Source organism: Rhea americana, unplaced genomic scaffold, assembly GCF_003343005.1.
Source record: "Rhea americana isolate MKP2758 unplaced genomic scaffold, rheAme1 scaffold_21, whole genome shotgun sequence".
NCBI lineage: Eukaryota > Metazoa > Chordata > Aves > Rheiformes > Rheidae > Rhea > Rhea americana.
Genome location: NW_028186258.1, coordinates 6,585,911 through 6,599,569, shown reverse-complemented (window position 1 = coordinate 6,599,569; position 13,659 = coordinate 6,585,911). Strand labels below are relative to the sequence as shown.

General features: G+C 39.3%; 1 protein-coding gene across 1 annotated transcript in view; it reads left to right on the top strand.

The window, feature by feature from the left end:
• The window catches only part of LOC146596116 (ABC-type organic anion transporter ABCA8-like), a 28,867-nt gene that overhangs the window by 4,201 nt on the left and 11,007 nt on the right, over nt 1-13,659 (top strand). Inside the window, exons 4-22 of the mRNA XM_085304737.1 lie at nt 140-298; nt 1,041-1,141; nt 1,957-2,183; nt 2,862-2,997; nt 3,681-3,866; nt 4,373-4,505; nt 5,191-5,362; nt 6,457-6,515; nt 6,976-7,086; nt 7,600-7,775; nt 8,173-8,292; nt 8,639-8,777; nt 9,323-9,413; nt 10,011-10,150; nt 10,680-10,799; nt 11,321-11,519; nt 11,825-11,991; nt 12,372-12,499; nt 13,373-13,510. Coding sequence (XP_085160863.1) covers nt 140-298; nt 1,041-1,141; nt 1,957-2,183; nt 2,862-2,997; nt 3,681-3,866; nt 4,373-4,505; nt 5,191-5,362; nt 6,457-6,515; nt 6,976-7,086; nt 7,600-7,775; nt 8,173-8,292; nt 8,639-8,777; nt 9,323-9,413; nt 10,011-10,150; nt 10,680-10,799; nt 11,321-11,519; nt 11,825-11,991; nt 12,372-12,499; nt 13,373-13,510 — 2,702 coding nt within the window. The remainder of the gene's footprint in view (nt 1-139; nt 299-1,040; nt 1,142-1,956; nt 2,184-2,861; nt 2,998-3,680; nt 3,867-4,372; nt 4,506-5,190; nt 5,363-6,456; nt 6,516-6,975; nt 7,087-7,599; nt 7,776-8,172; nt 8,293-8,638; nt 8,778-9,322; nt 9,414-10,010; nt 10,151-10,679; nt 10,800-11,320; nt 11,520-11,824; nt 11,992-12,371; nt 12,500-13,372; nt 13,511-13,659) is intronic.

The window sequence follows — 13,659 nt, the reverse complement described above, 5'->3', positions numbered from 1 at the left end:
AAAACCTGCAGTAGGAGGGGAGGATTGGTCAACACAATTTACAGGAGTACAAAATGTGACTGATGTGTATTTTCGTATTGTTCCGTCACTAATCAGAAATTCTGCTGTGTGTTTTGTTTGTTTTGTTTGGAAATGACAGGTATAAAAACAGAAGAAGTGGAAAATGAGAAAATGCTGGAAACAAAYGGAATTTTGGATGGAGACCTTATTGGTGTTGTTTTTAAGGATGACTCCTCCTATAGTCTCAGATTTCAAAGCTACAGCGTGGTAGCTCCAAATGATGTCTTGGACAATTTTGGTAACAGAAATAAATGAACCTAGAGAATTGATTTTTACATAACAAACTGCTTAAATGAATTTCTATGCTGCCCTGCCACTTGGAAGGGATCTAGGCTGTATGTGTGAAATACTTCAAGAGAGTATAATAATTGGGATTTGAATTTTTGTTTCCTTCAGAAGCAAGTTAAATGTCAGGAAAAAAATGTTAACACACATTCTCAAAATTCCTTGCTCTCACACTCCSTCTGTGTCATACTACATCAGATCACGCATTGAAAATGAACATGGTGGGCACTAAGCTGCTTCTAGCATATCTATATATTGACAGGCATTTAACGTATTAAAAAATAAATATGCACGCACATTTGTCCACATCTTTCTTTGCTAAGACCAACCATGGCCCCATTTGCTGACTAAAAGAAATAAACCATGTGAAACAAAATAGGAGAGTTTCCAGCAGAAGTGCCGGAAGGCTGAGCTYGGCTGGCTCCGCAGTGCGGCGAAGGCAACGTTGCTGTTGTATCAGGTGGTCCAGGGAGCCAAGGCCATCGACTCCCAAAACTGCACCGTTTTTAGGGAAGATGGCAGCTCCAGGGGAAAGACTGAGTCATACTAAATCTTAATTTTCTGACGCTTAGCTCAAATATGTTGTTACCGCACACACACCATATAGACGCACGCACACACACACATATATGTGTATATGCATATGTAGATGTAAACATATAGATAAAATGCTTCATTTTCTATCTTTCCYACAGACACCTGCTTCAATTTTTCATCAAGCTATTGCGACTCTCCTTCATACTGGTACGGGGGGTTTTTATCATTGCAGTCCAGCATTGATGCAGCAATGATAGAAGTAAGTATGATCATGATGGAAAATATTTTTTTCTGTTTGTTTTTCTTAAGTTATTCAACTTTACAAAAGAAAAAACAAAGTTCATTTTCTGTGATCATTAATTTTTAAATACTAGCATGATTCAAAAGTTAAAAGAAGGATGGATCATCTTGGCAAATTGCTGTCGTTTGCATACAGTTTCCTGTATTACTTTGAAATTTAGCAGCCAGAACAAGCTGTGGAGTAACTATGGGCTGTGACTCACTCAGCAATCAACCATCCCTTTGTGGAAGTAGAAGTCATTTTGTTTCTTCACTGTTTTTTTCCTTTATTTTTCTCAAAATTTCATGAAAAGTCACAGTAAAATGAATGGAAACACCATAGCCAAAACTTTTGTCTTGTTTTKGGGATTGTGATTTTTAACARATTGGTCCATTTTGAAAAATAAATTTGAAACGTTCAGTATTTTCCAAACTCTGTTTTTCAATGGAAAACTTATTACATCATAAAAAATCGATTGACTCCAAACACAATATTTACAGAGCAGTAATGCTGTGCATTTCCTGTCCTTTAGCTATACTGTCTTCTGTACTGCTTCTGTTATGTTTCTGTTCCATCTGTTTTTTTAGGTCATGGTTGTATTCATAGCTCAAGGCAGCATTGTTAGTTATTACATGGAATTATGGAAATATATTAAATATTGAGACTAATTTGCCACTAAAGAACTTAACATTGTCATTGAAAAACTAGTAACTTTAAAGCTTATGAAGTGGTCTTTATTCTGATGTTGACAATTTCATTATGAAAAATCAAACTAATAGCTAACTTCTCTTTAGGTGAAAACAAATCATTCTGTCTGGGAAGAGATGAAGTCAATTAGTGGCATTCGTCTGAAATCACCCTTGATCAAACCTTCATATAAATTGGATTACATCTGGTTCATTTTCTACGTTCTGTTGTGTTTCTCTCCATATATGTACTTTTTATCAGTGAAGGTTATAAGAGAGAAAAAGAAGCTCAAGGTTTTAATGACAGCAATGGGTTTACAAGATATTGCATTCTGGTAAGTCTAATAAAAGGAGATAAACTGGGCATAATTGCAGGAATTATATTAGCTAGAATGAAAGTGTCAGTCCATAGGGCAGCTCAGCTTCTTTCCAAACTCGGGGAGCTGCGGTGATGGGCTGAGCAGGAGACCACCTGCCATGCATGGGCCCTGGGTCCTCAACTGCCCCGCTACCAGGGCTTAAAGAGTGTCTGCTGCTCGTGAGATGCGATAACGTGCAGTGTATGGGCTCTTTACGCTTTCCCAATTTAAGCAGGTTACCTGAGTGTTTATGTGAAGTATGGTCATGGGTCTGCTGCTGCCGCTCAGCTGAGAAGCAGAGATCCAGGAGATGCCGGCAGCAGTCGGTTGTGGTTGTCTAGCGGTACGTGCAAACTCTCTGAAGCAAGCTGTCACACGTTGTTGAAGTGATGTACAGAAACCTGCGCTGCTTTTATTGGTAGTGGAGGGCGCTTTTCCTCCTGCTCCTGGCAAGGAGGGAGCATCCAGGGCTTTGCAGGCTCGCAGAGCGCAGCACACTGCTGGTGCTCATGCTGGACTGGAAGCTGCGCATGGAAGTGGAGTGTCTGGAGAATTGCTAAGCATCTGAATTAAAAGGAGCATGTCTTGTACCAGATATATCTTGGCAATTGCTGTCATTCACAAAGGCAAAAATAACCGTGCCTTCGTTTGCAGGTTATCCTGGAGCTTACTCTACACTGTTTACATTTCGATAATGGCAAGCATGCTGGCAGCGATCACAAAAAAAGTCGTCAGTGAAGGCAACTTTGCTGAGATATTTTTCTTTTATTTCTTTTATGGCATAGCATCAGTAAGTAGTCTTCTGTGTTTTTAAATTATGCATGTGTTTTTTCTGTTTGCTGATTAAAGTATTTATAAACTTAGATTACAGAATATTTTAGGGCAGGACATTGCATCAGGAAGTAACAAAAAAGCTTCTGCTGCACTGCTTAGAGTTTTATTGTTGAAACTGGTAGGCTAAAATATCATTCCAATTTTAAGAGGTTCTGACTTAAAATAAAAAAACTCAATATTTGTATGTTCGCATTTCACACAGAGCAGGGACTTTGCAAGGAAAAATGGTAATTTCTTTAGAGACCGTATGGACAACCAACATCTAGTGCATGGATCATTGTAGGTTTAATGTACCTGCAGTAAAGAAAGAAGCTCCAGCAGTAACGTTAATGGAAATTCTGCTGCTGAATGGTGCTGGGACTGGGGCTGCCTAATGTCCAGCCTGCTCAGGAGGCAGAGRGAGCTCTGAGCATCCGTCTGTATAGACCTGCCCTAAATTACAGCCATCTGCTAAACGAGGCGAGCCCTGTGAGGTGCCACGAGCACACAGRGCTTGATTTCACTTTCTAAGAACCTGATCCATAGAGGACAACCAAACCCAACCATGTCTCTAATGTTGCTTGTTAGATTTTTGTTTGGGCTGTTCATTAATCATCAGCAAAAATGCATCCTGCTAATTACTGTTTTTCTCTTCTGCAGATTCACTTCTATTTTATGCTCAGCTCATTGTTAAAGCAGCCTAATGTTGCTAGTTTTGTGGGTTTTGTCCTTCATTTTATCTTYGGATGTCTGGGCTTTCTGACATTATTTGAAAAAATACCTCTGCCTTTAGAATGGATTTTTAATCTCATCAGCCCATTTGTCTGTACAGCTGGGATCTCGAAGGTACGCTCAAAATAAAACTAGCACGTCATAGAAGTTTAACCTACAGCAAACACACTGCAGACTTGGGACAGTTGACAGAGCTGCTGCCRTGTGTAATTTCTATCCCTAAAGTGACCTAGTCAGGGTAACTCTGTATTAAGTGATTTGTAAAAAAAAACAAGCTGGACTCCAAAAAGTATGAACACACTAATTTATAACAAGTGCAGCTAGACTCTCATTTTTATCATGAATTTTACCATCTCTGTATATACCATAAATTTCTGTGTCTGGCAACTGTTGCAACAATGGGATGTGTCTGGCAGGTTTGAAATTTGAATTCAGCTTAGTGCAGCACTTCTGATACTTCTGGTCACAAAGTATTGCAGAGCTTAAAAACAGTGTCCTGATCACAAGCAGGCATTGGTTTATGGTGATGAAAAGGTCGTGACAGCAAAACAGGGGCTTGYGTGTAGTCTCTTGGGCTGAAGGAAGTATTGCATCTGATTTGTACTGTTTTCCCCCCCTAGATTATAAAATTTGAAAAATATGGAGCAACGCTTGCACCAGAATTGTACCCTTTCTTTAAGCTCTACATCATACTAACCTTTGACAGTATTTTATATATGCTGTTGGCCATCTACTTTGATAAAGTTTTGCCTGGTAAGTAGAAGTGTAAGGGAAACAGTATGAATCTACTTGCACTGTTTTCTCTAACCCTCCCCTCTCATAGAGAATGAGGTGCTGAAGGAGCAGTGGGACAGAGCTGAGAAAATTCTAACCTATGTGGAGCAGCAAAAAATATGTGACCAGTAATCTGATCAGATTGTGGAACAGCATCTTGATGGAAATGTGCTGTGCAACATTACCTGAGGGGCTGAAAACTAAAATTGCCATACTTGTGAGGAAGAAACTGTTGGGCAGAATCTTGTTTTCCCAGAGGCTGGAAACATATAGCTACCTAAATCAGCTGTGCCTCAGAAACAACCTCCAAAAGGAACTCTAAATGCTGCTGTGAGGCACTGAGATCCCTCACATCTACCCYAGCAGACCTAACCACTGGGTTTTAAAAGGATGTTGTAGGACTTTGGCTCAGAATGCTTTAAAAACAAGTAAAGAGGTGATTAATGGGATCTTTGCTGTGATTTGCGGTGTTGCCTGCGTGCATTTACAGATACGGACAAGTGGGCAACTTTTGATTGCAGTAATCGTCAACCCTTCTGTTCTGCCAAAAGCTGTTCATTCTGGGCCTGTAAAAGATGAGATGGCTGAATATGGCATTTATCAACTGTGAATAGGCATATAGCAATTTTGGAGTGATATTTTACCTTTTTTGTTTCTGAATTAGGCAAATATGGAGTACAGTATCCTCCTTCTTTCTTCCTGAAACCATCATACTGGTTCCAACGCAAGAGCAGATACACAGGGGAGAGAGCTGGCAATGGCAACAGCCATGGACCTCTCTTCGGTAATAACGAGGAACCGATGCCCCCAGAGTTTAATGGGAAGGAAGCAATCAGGTAAAGACTCTTGTAGGCATGAAAAACAACTCCTACATATTTTATCTGAGTCTAGATAGAATAGCCACTATTGCATGGGTGAATGTTAGAGTGAACTGTCTAAARTACAATAAGGTCAATGGCTTGATTTTCTTCTTTTGTCACTTCCTCTGAAATCAGAGAAGTTCCTATTGCTTGTAGTGGGTTTTAATTTGGCCCGCTGGATGTGTGGAGCACTCTGGAGTTCTCGTTGTCCCTTATGTCACTATATTGAGAAAAACTGGCAGCAGTTTATACTGCAAATGGAGGGTTTGTTCAATGTGTCGTTCTTTCCCTGTGGGTACTTTTGGACATTTATTGGATGTACCATCCTCTGGATCTAAGCACTGTGCGGGGCATGCAGCATCTGCTCCTGGTTGTGCCAGTGATTTACCTGCTGCTTAGCAATTTCCTCCTTGCAGAGCAGCAGCAGCAGTGAGTCTGTTCCCTTTTACTGTCATCTTTAAATTCTACAGATGAAGTGTGCTGAATAAGATACTGTTGTTTGCATCCTTATGGAGTTAGTTTGGCCCACTGCTTTTGCTGCCCAAAATGACTGAAAAGTAAATGTGTACCTGCTAAAATAATACATGCATCATTGTAGATGCTCCAGGGAAAGGAAGGAGGGCAAGCGCAGGGATGGAAAAGAGCTAAAGGAACTTTTGCAAAGGYGTTTAACTCAAGTGCTCCTAAGTTAGGAAATGAAAGAAAAGGGCTTTGTGTGCTGTGSCCATCAGACMCTGTTGCACATGYGCATTATGATCRCCTTTGATCTATGTGCTGTTTCATTCCCTGTGGCCTCCTACTTCATTAATTAATCATTTGCTGAGTTTGACTTTCAGACTTTTTGCCATCATTTAGAAAACACCAGTAATTAAATCTGCTTTCTAAGAGATGAATTCTGTAAAGCAGTTTTTTCATGAAATGTACTAACCCCTGAWGATGACAAGCAGAATCAGTTTGAGGAGGAGGTTGAGAAATAGCCTTCCAATAGTTTTTGTAGGTTACTTCTAGGCAGAAGAAATGCGCTAGAGTTGCGAGATTCAGTAGTAACAGCTTGCTTGCCTTTCCTTTAGACTAAACAATATTAAAAAAACATACAAAAAGAAGGACAAGAGAACAGAAGCTTTAAGAGGTAAGAGGGGTTTTATAATGTTTTAATTTCACTTTTCACTATTTATGAATCAAAACTGTTTTGAGATGTTTTGGATGTACTTAATTCTGCCTTCAGCACTATGAAGTTAAAATACATTGTGCAGTGGTTATTTCTGCTGGTGTAGTTATTTGCAGATTCCTGAAAGTACGTTTTCTTATTTTCCTGTTCACTCCAGAAAAATTATTACTTATTGATTTTTGCGATAGCAGGAGTTTCCTCAAAAGCTGTGTATTTACAACCATAAACCGTTGTGTAAAAACACCCCAACCCTCTCAACATGTAAACTAAATTGCGAAGATACAACCCATGCTTTGGGATCTGTTTTTGCCTGTCGTCTTCAAAAGAAATGACACTCCTCCATCATACTTGGTAATAAACTACAGGTACAAATATATTTCCTTCAGACTTTCATCCCAATATTATCCTATTTCTATTCTAGACTTGTCCTTGAAGGTTTATGAAGGCCAGATCACYGCATTACTTGGTCACAGCGGATCTGGAAAAACTACTCTATTAAATGTGCTCAGTGGATTTGCCCAGCCTTCAGCAGGTAAGATGATGGACCCATATGCTGAAGATGAGAAGCTGTTTGGCTTTCAAGTGTACTAGGGTGAGGAAACAAAAAAAAGAAAAAAAAAAAAGGAAAAAGCAGCAGCTTTTTCTTGGGTTGTTCAGTCTAGCTTGTTGTCAGTGCAGACTGTTCCGTCAACAGATGCTTCAGGACGAATATATCCCTCGTGGATATGCTCGGGTGTGCAAGCACACACAGATGGTTATTTCCCATCTGGATGTCTGATGTTTTCCCTGAGCTGCATATCTACAGAAAATATATTTTAGTTCCTAGGAGAGATTTGGTGCTCTGAAATATTTTTGGCTAGTATTAAAATCTTTGGACAACAGAAGTTATTTTGCCCATCTTATTTTATTTTATTTTTAACATCTGAGAAACAGCCATGATCTTGGATTTAATTGCAAAGGTATGAATACAAAGCAGTACACTTTTCCCATATGACTGGTAAAAACTGCACATTATAAAATTTGTTTCATTTATTCCTGTGAGCAGGTTCTGCAATGATATACAACTACAAAGTATCTGAAATAGATGATATGGAAGGAATTCGGGCAATCATTGGGATTTGCCCACAAATAAATTTACATTTTGAAGCCTTAACAGTGAAGGAAAACCTGAGAACTTTTGCTCACATCAAGGGGATTCACAAGAAGGAGGTAGAGCAAGAGGTTGGTATGTGTTTGATGRCTGACCTCTGTTTTACAGCATCTTGAAGAGTTTGTTGAGGTAGATATATGAAAGATCACCAGTGTTTTGTTTTTGAAAACAAGACTAGCCCTAATTTAGGGGACAAGTGCATTTTATTTCTCTCTTATTCCCATATCGTAAGAGTTAGCAGTCTGGTTTGCAATGTTTTTCTCAGTGCAAATCCATTTAAAGCAGTTAAGTTTAAATCTCAAAGTTATACTCTTGTGTACTGTCTGTAACTACATATGAAACAAAAAGTGCCTCATATTTTGGAGCTATTGTGGCAGGCTCAGATGGTACTTCCCAATGTGTATTTTCAGCACACAGTCTCCAAACCTTGAAGCTGAAGTTTGGYCTTTGTTTTTGTATATTGCCAAGGTGCAGAAAGTTCTGGCAGCATTGGATCTCACCAATCATCAGGACGTCCGTGCCAATACTCTGAGTGAAGGACAAAAAAGAAAATTGTCTCTTGGAATTGCAATTTTAGGGAATCCAAAGGTAGGGAGCAGATCATATTTACGTGTGCACAAAGGTTTAATGTGTAGTTTTGCATTTTGATTTGGCACAGACAATTGTACTTCTTTTCTCTTGGCACTCAAAAAATCTGCTGACCTACTAATTCATTTGATTGTCAAAAGAAACAAGGAATCTAGGTCAATGAAAATAGTGTTTTAAACAAAAAGGGTAATATTAAATCAGGAGAAAGAGCAATAAAAATGGCAGTCATTTGGGGTTGAATTTTATCTCTAGAATGAGTTTTTCAAAAGCATTCGACTGTGTAAACATGGAAATGCTGGCTTGGACACCCAGGAACACAAAGGTCTGATCTCTCTCACCTTTGCAGGTCTTGCTTTTAGATGAGCCAACAGTGGGGTTAGATCCCTCCTCCAGGCAGCGGGTGTGGCGTCTTCTGAAGGAACATCAAGCTAATCGTGTGACACTCTTCGCTACCCAGTTCATGGACGAGGCTGATATTCATGCTGGTGAGCTCAGATTTTCCTGCTGTGGTTGAATATGATTTGGAAGTGAGGTCTCCCCRTTGCAGAGCAGCACCTATGGAGTCCTGATGAGATGCAGTCTGTGCTTGCTAGACAAGTTTTATCTGATAGCAGCTACCCAACCTGGGCTGAGTACAAGATAAAAGCAGGCTGAAGTACTCTTCCAAGACCTTGCAGTTTACACTCTGCTTCAGTATGAAGCAGTTGCGTTGCRTCTGAACTTGCTACTAGCAGCGCCCAAGCAAATCAGTGATATTGTCTGAATCAATAGCTGTCCTGTTTCCTTATTGCACTTGAACTGCATGGGAAATTTTCTATAAGCTGTAAGAATGCATAATTAAGAGTAACCATGGTGTTTAGGAGAAAGGCAGACAACTTTAAAGAACARTAACAGTAAAACTCAAACTTCAGTACTGGTTTTACTCCTCTCAACTTCATTATCAAAATAACTGTGTTCAGAAGGAGCTGAATGAAGCTGGTCTATTATACTGTTGTAAATCCCTTAAATCCTTTGTATTCATACTCCTTAGATCGGAAAGCTTTTCTCTCAAATGGGAGATTACAGTGTGTTGGCTCATCTCTTTACTTGAAGAGAAAATGGGGAGTTGGCTATGATTTAAGGTAAATCCTTCTCTTTTTGATCCTCACTTACTTCTATGAAAAACTTCTAGCTGACATGGTATTTGCTCATAGAGTCTGTCTCTTACAGAGTTTCCATATAGAGAAATAGAAATCTTGACAATTGATTTTAGAAGGCTCTAAGGCTGCCAAAAATGTCTTGCTTTGGATAGCAAGCTGCTTTTCTTTGGACTCAATCCTGAAAGCTCTGCATATGCAGCTAAGATGACTTTGCAGTCTCCTAGCAGCCAAAAGGGGACCAGAAAAAGATGAATTGCAATTTCCACATGCTCTGTGATGCCAGTGACATACAGTGGCTTTAAGATAAAGTTACTTTCCTTTGGATTTTAATTTGTGTTTTTGGTTTGGCATTGCTGGCCAGATTCTTTATTTTAACCTCAACTATTTCTTATATGAATGGTAAAAACAGGGGCACTGCAGAGCCGGAAAAGGCCTATAAAAATTCCCACTGAAGTATTGCCTAGATTTGGAGTTTTCTCCATGCCTTGAAGAACAACTGCTGTTTTAGTATTTTAACTGGATGAAACATGCATTTTTTTTTTATTGAATGACTCAAAATTTGCTTCTTCATACAAACAGGATGCACGTAAATGACCTATGTGACCCTGACGTCATGTCATCCCTGGTCAGACAGTACATCCCTGATGCCGTGTTCAGAGGACGGAAGGGGGATGAACTGTGTTACATGCTACCTGCGGAAAACATGGATGCCTTCCCAGGTAACAAAAACTTGTAGCTGTGCTGTGGTTATARAGGGACACTAAGTGGTGGGAAAACCAGAAAGCAAAGCTGCTGAGAAGGTCATGCTTATGTTCCCTTATCTGTACGACAGATGATTAGGGGGCCCAGAGCTGCATAAATACCTGCTTTAAAGAAATCCTCTACTGAACATGCTACTACTAATACTGCAAGTTAAAAAAAATAAAATCTACCAACTAATTTACAAACTAAAATCCACTGTCTTAAAAGCCTGGACTTCCAATGACTCTTCTGTGGTTTCAAGACAAGATTTTGTTTGTTTGTTTGTTTGTTTTTTGTGCCAGGAAGGCCTGTGGTAATTGAGAACTCTGAATTTTATACTTCTTCTCTCTTACCTTTAAAGAGCACAATAATTTTGCTGTGGCTTTTAAATTATGGAGATGAATGGGTTTGAAGCCCAGAAAGTACAGTGATAATCATGCTGTGTTTCTGCTCAGCACTAGCCTCGGTCCCTGGGTTGCATCTGACTGTGCTGTTTCTGTTGCACAGATCTGTTTGGCCATCTCGACAGCAACCTTTTGCAGGGGGTTGTTAATTACGAGGTTAGCAGGGCGACTCTGGAAGATGTTTTCCTGAAGCTGGAGGGTGAAGAAGCTGTTGTTCAAGAAGGTAAAATATTGAGTCTAATTTGCAAGCTTTACATGATTAAGATTCCAAATATATATATTTTTTTAACTGAATCCATACTGATTTTCTGTTAAATGTGACTTTTAATATTTTTCATGGAGTCAAGAATAGCAGTTACATTAAAAATTCAGTTTTCTTTTAGTGACAAATACCTTTCCAGAGAAGGTATCATTCAATCTCAATTTTCGCAGGCTTTTAAGTATGAGAATTGAAGAATGATGTTGTAGCAACTCTGAGAGCTACACTGCCCAGGCTGGGAGACAGGAAGAGATAAACTTRTCAGAGAGCAATTTGCAAGACCAGTTAAGATGTTGTATACGTAGCCATATGAGCCCAGGTTCAGCTAATGTGAATTCACTCATATGAACTATGCTCTGTATAAATTAGCACCCTTTTTCTGTGTCGTCATTTCTTTTCTTGCTAGAAATGAGTGTTCCTAAATCTAGAACAGAAAATCTTTGATTGTTCAGGTTTAAAACGTGTCCTTTGAAACTCCTTTGTAGAAGATAGTGGTTTTAGTAATGAACATGCAGAAGATGGAGACTGCTTTAACTTTGAGGAGATGGACCAAAGTCTTCTGACGCTTTGGGAGAGAGGGAGAGCCATAGTAAGCGGCATGGAGCTGTGGAGACAACAAGTTCGTGCGATGGCAAGAGTTCGCTTCTTAAAGCTGAAGCATGAAGGAAGATTATTCAGGTCCTTGTAAGTATGGGAGCTCGCTCTTAGTTTGTGGCATTAATACCTGTAAAAGTATCTGAATATACCCTTGAGTGACTGAGGGAAGGCTTAAAAACTGATGGAGATTATTTGGGAACGAAGAATTAGCTGGAAATTGTTTTTTAAAAATACAATAATAAGGGCATTTAGAACCTCGTGGTAGGACTCTGAATTATTGAAGTTTTCCTTTCTTGAATCTCCTATTGCTTTTCTCTGCATATATCGCATAACTGTCATATGTGAAAGRTAGAATGCTTCTGGACCCATTTTTGGTCTGTTTTTTCATCTAGATTGCTATTCTTTGGAGTATTTATCTTTCCTATGATTATCATTGTTATTGGAATTCAGCTGTTTGACAGCTTCAATAACTGGGAACTGACTGCTGGTTTGTATTTTCTTCCCACTGAAGAGAGAACTCATATTAAATCAACAAATCTTCTCATCTTCAATGACACAGGTGAAAGAAGAATATGTGATGTTGATTTTTCTGTGTGTTTCTTCATACCTTTGTGGCTTTGGGAGGTGTTTTCTTTTGAACAAAAGCAAATCTAATTATAATATGATAACTGAAAACCCCAAATTTAAAAGACTGATTTTAAAGTAAGGTAATGAAATTAACTACACAAACAGTAATGAAATTAACTACTCAAACATTTACTGTGTTTAATCAGTTCAATAAAAATTGAAAAGATAATAAATATCACTTTGCTCATATTCTGTATGATATGTTTTTTAACATCCTTCTCCTTTGTTTTATGAGTAGGAAGTTGTCTGTAAGAAATGGTCTATATGAAAACCTTCCAATTATTCTAATTTCTGCTCTTGGCTTGATTTCAGGATCAGAAATTGAGGATTTCATTCATGCTTTGAAGATTCAAAACATAGTGCCGGAAATAGCTATTGAGGAAAACATCACAAGTATGCCATTGTATAATGGAGCTATAAAAATATCCCTGGAAGGAAAGGTGAGTGATAGTTTTTCTTCCTTCATTCTCTACGTCAACAGGATTCTCTGAAATGTGTTTAAACGAGGCACAGTAAAATGCAAAGATCAGAAAAGGGGAAAACACTTATTTGACATATTAGATATTATCAGTAATTCTGTTTGTGGGAAGCTGAGATTATATTTGGTAAATAAATGCCTGATGTTGGCTCCAGCTCTGTCCACATGGCATAGCAGGACCTTGAGGCAGGTGCTCCCCAGTGTTCGGAGGAGAGACACTTTCACCGGTGTTCATTGCCATTAATCCACCTGTGACCTTCTGCAAAGTGTATCAAGTCCTCCTGTCCTCAGTGCAAGAGGAATAGGGATGCTGGGAAAACTTTCCCTGCCCAGWACTATGGCTCTGCAGGCAGCATGGCAGCCAGCGTGGCAGCCCATGGGCAGCTCTGCCCATCCATAGGATCTCTCCCAGATGGCACGCAGGATTGAAGGTTCAAGCTGCACTAGCTCCCTGTTCTGCCTCTGAGATTTCTCTTCAATGTCCTCCGTCCTCCCAGAAAAAAATGAAACTTCTCTCCCTGGAGTCATTTAATCCCTGGAAGCTTTTTATTTCTGGGAGAAAACATGTTCTTTCCACTGTAGGCTTTTTTTTTTTTTTTAACAGTAGCCTTTAAAGAAGAGTATTAAGGTTGTGCTGCTCTCCAAAAGTAGTTGTCTTTACCCATCTTTTTGCTAATGATTACTGTTAGTATGCTTTCAGATCTCAGTGTTCTCACTCTTTCAAAGAATGTGGTTGCATTTATCACTGTTTTTCCCTAAAATCCTCACTAGAGTTAGCTCTTCCTCCCAAATCTCATAGGCATGAAAGTAATGTCTTTTGATCTTATGTCTTCAGCACTACCAGTACACGATCATGTGCAGTACAGAGCCCATCAACTGTTATCCAGTGCTCATGAATATCCTCAGCAACACTTTCTTAAGACTCTTCAATTCCACAGCACATATCCGTATCTGGAGTAACCCCTTTAATAATGTAAGTGTCCCACCTTTCTCRCTGGAAATTATTAGAAATAGTTAGCAAACTGAAGCAGTAAGGACTGGATGCGTGGACTGAAAGGTGGGTGGAAACCTAGCTGGACCAGCGAGCTCCAAGGGCTGTGGTCAGCAGTATAAGTCCAGCTG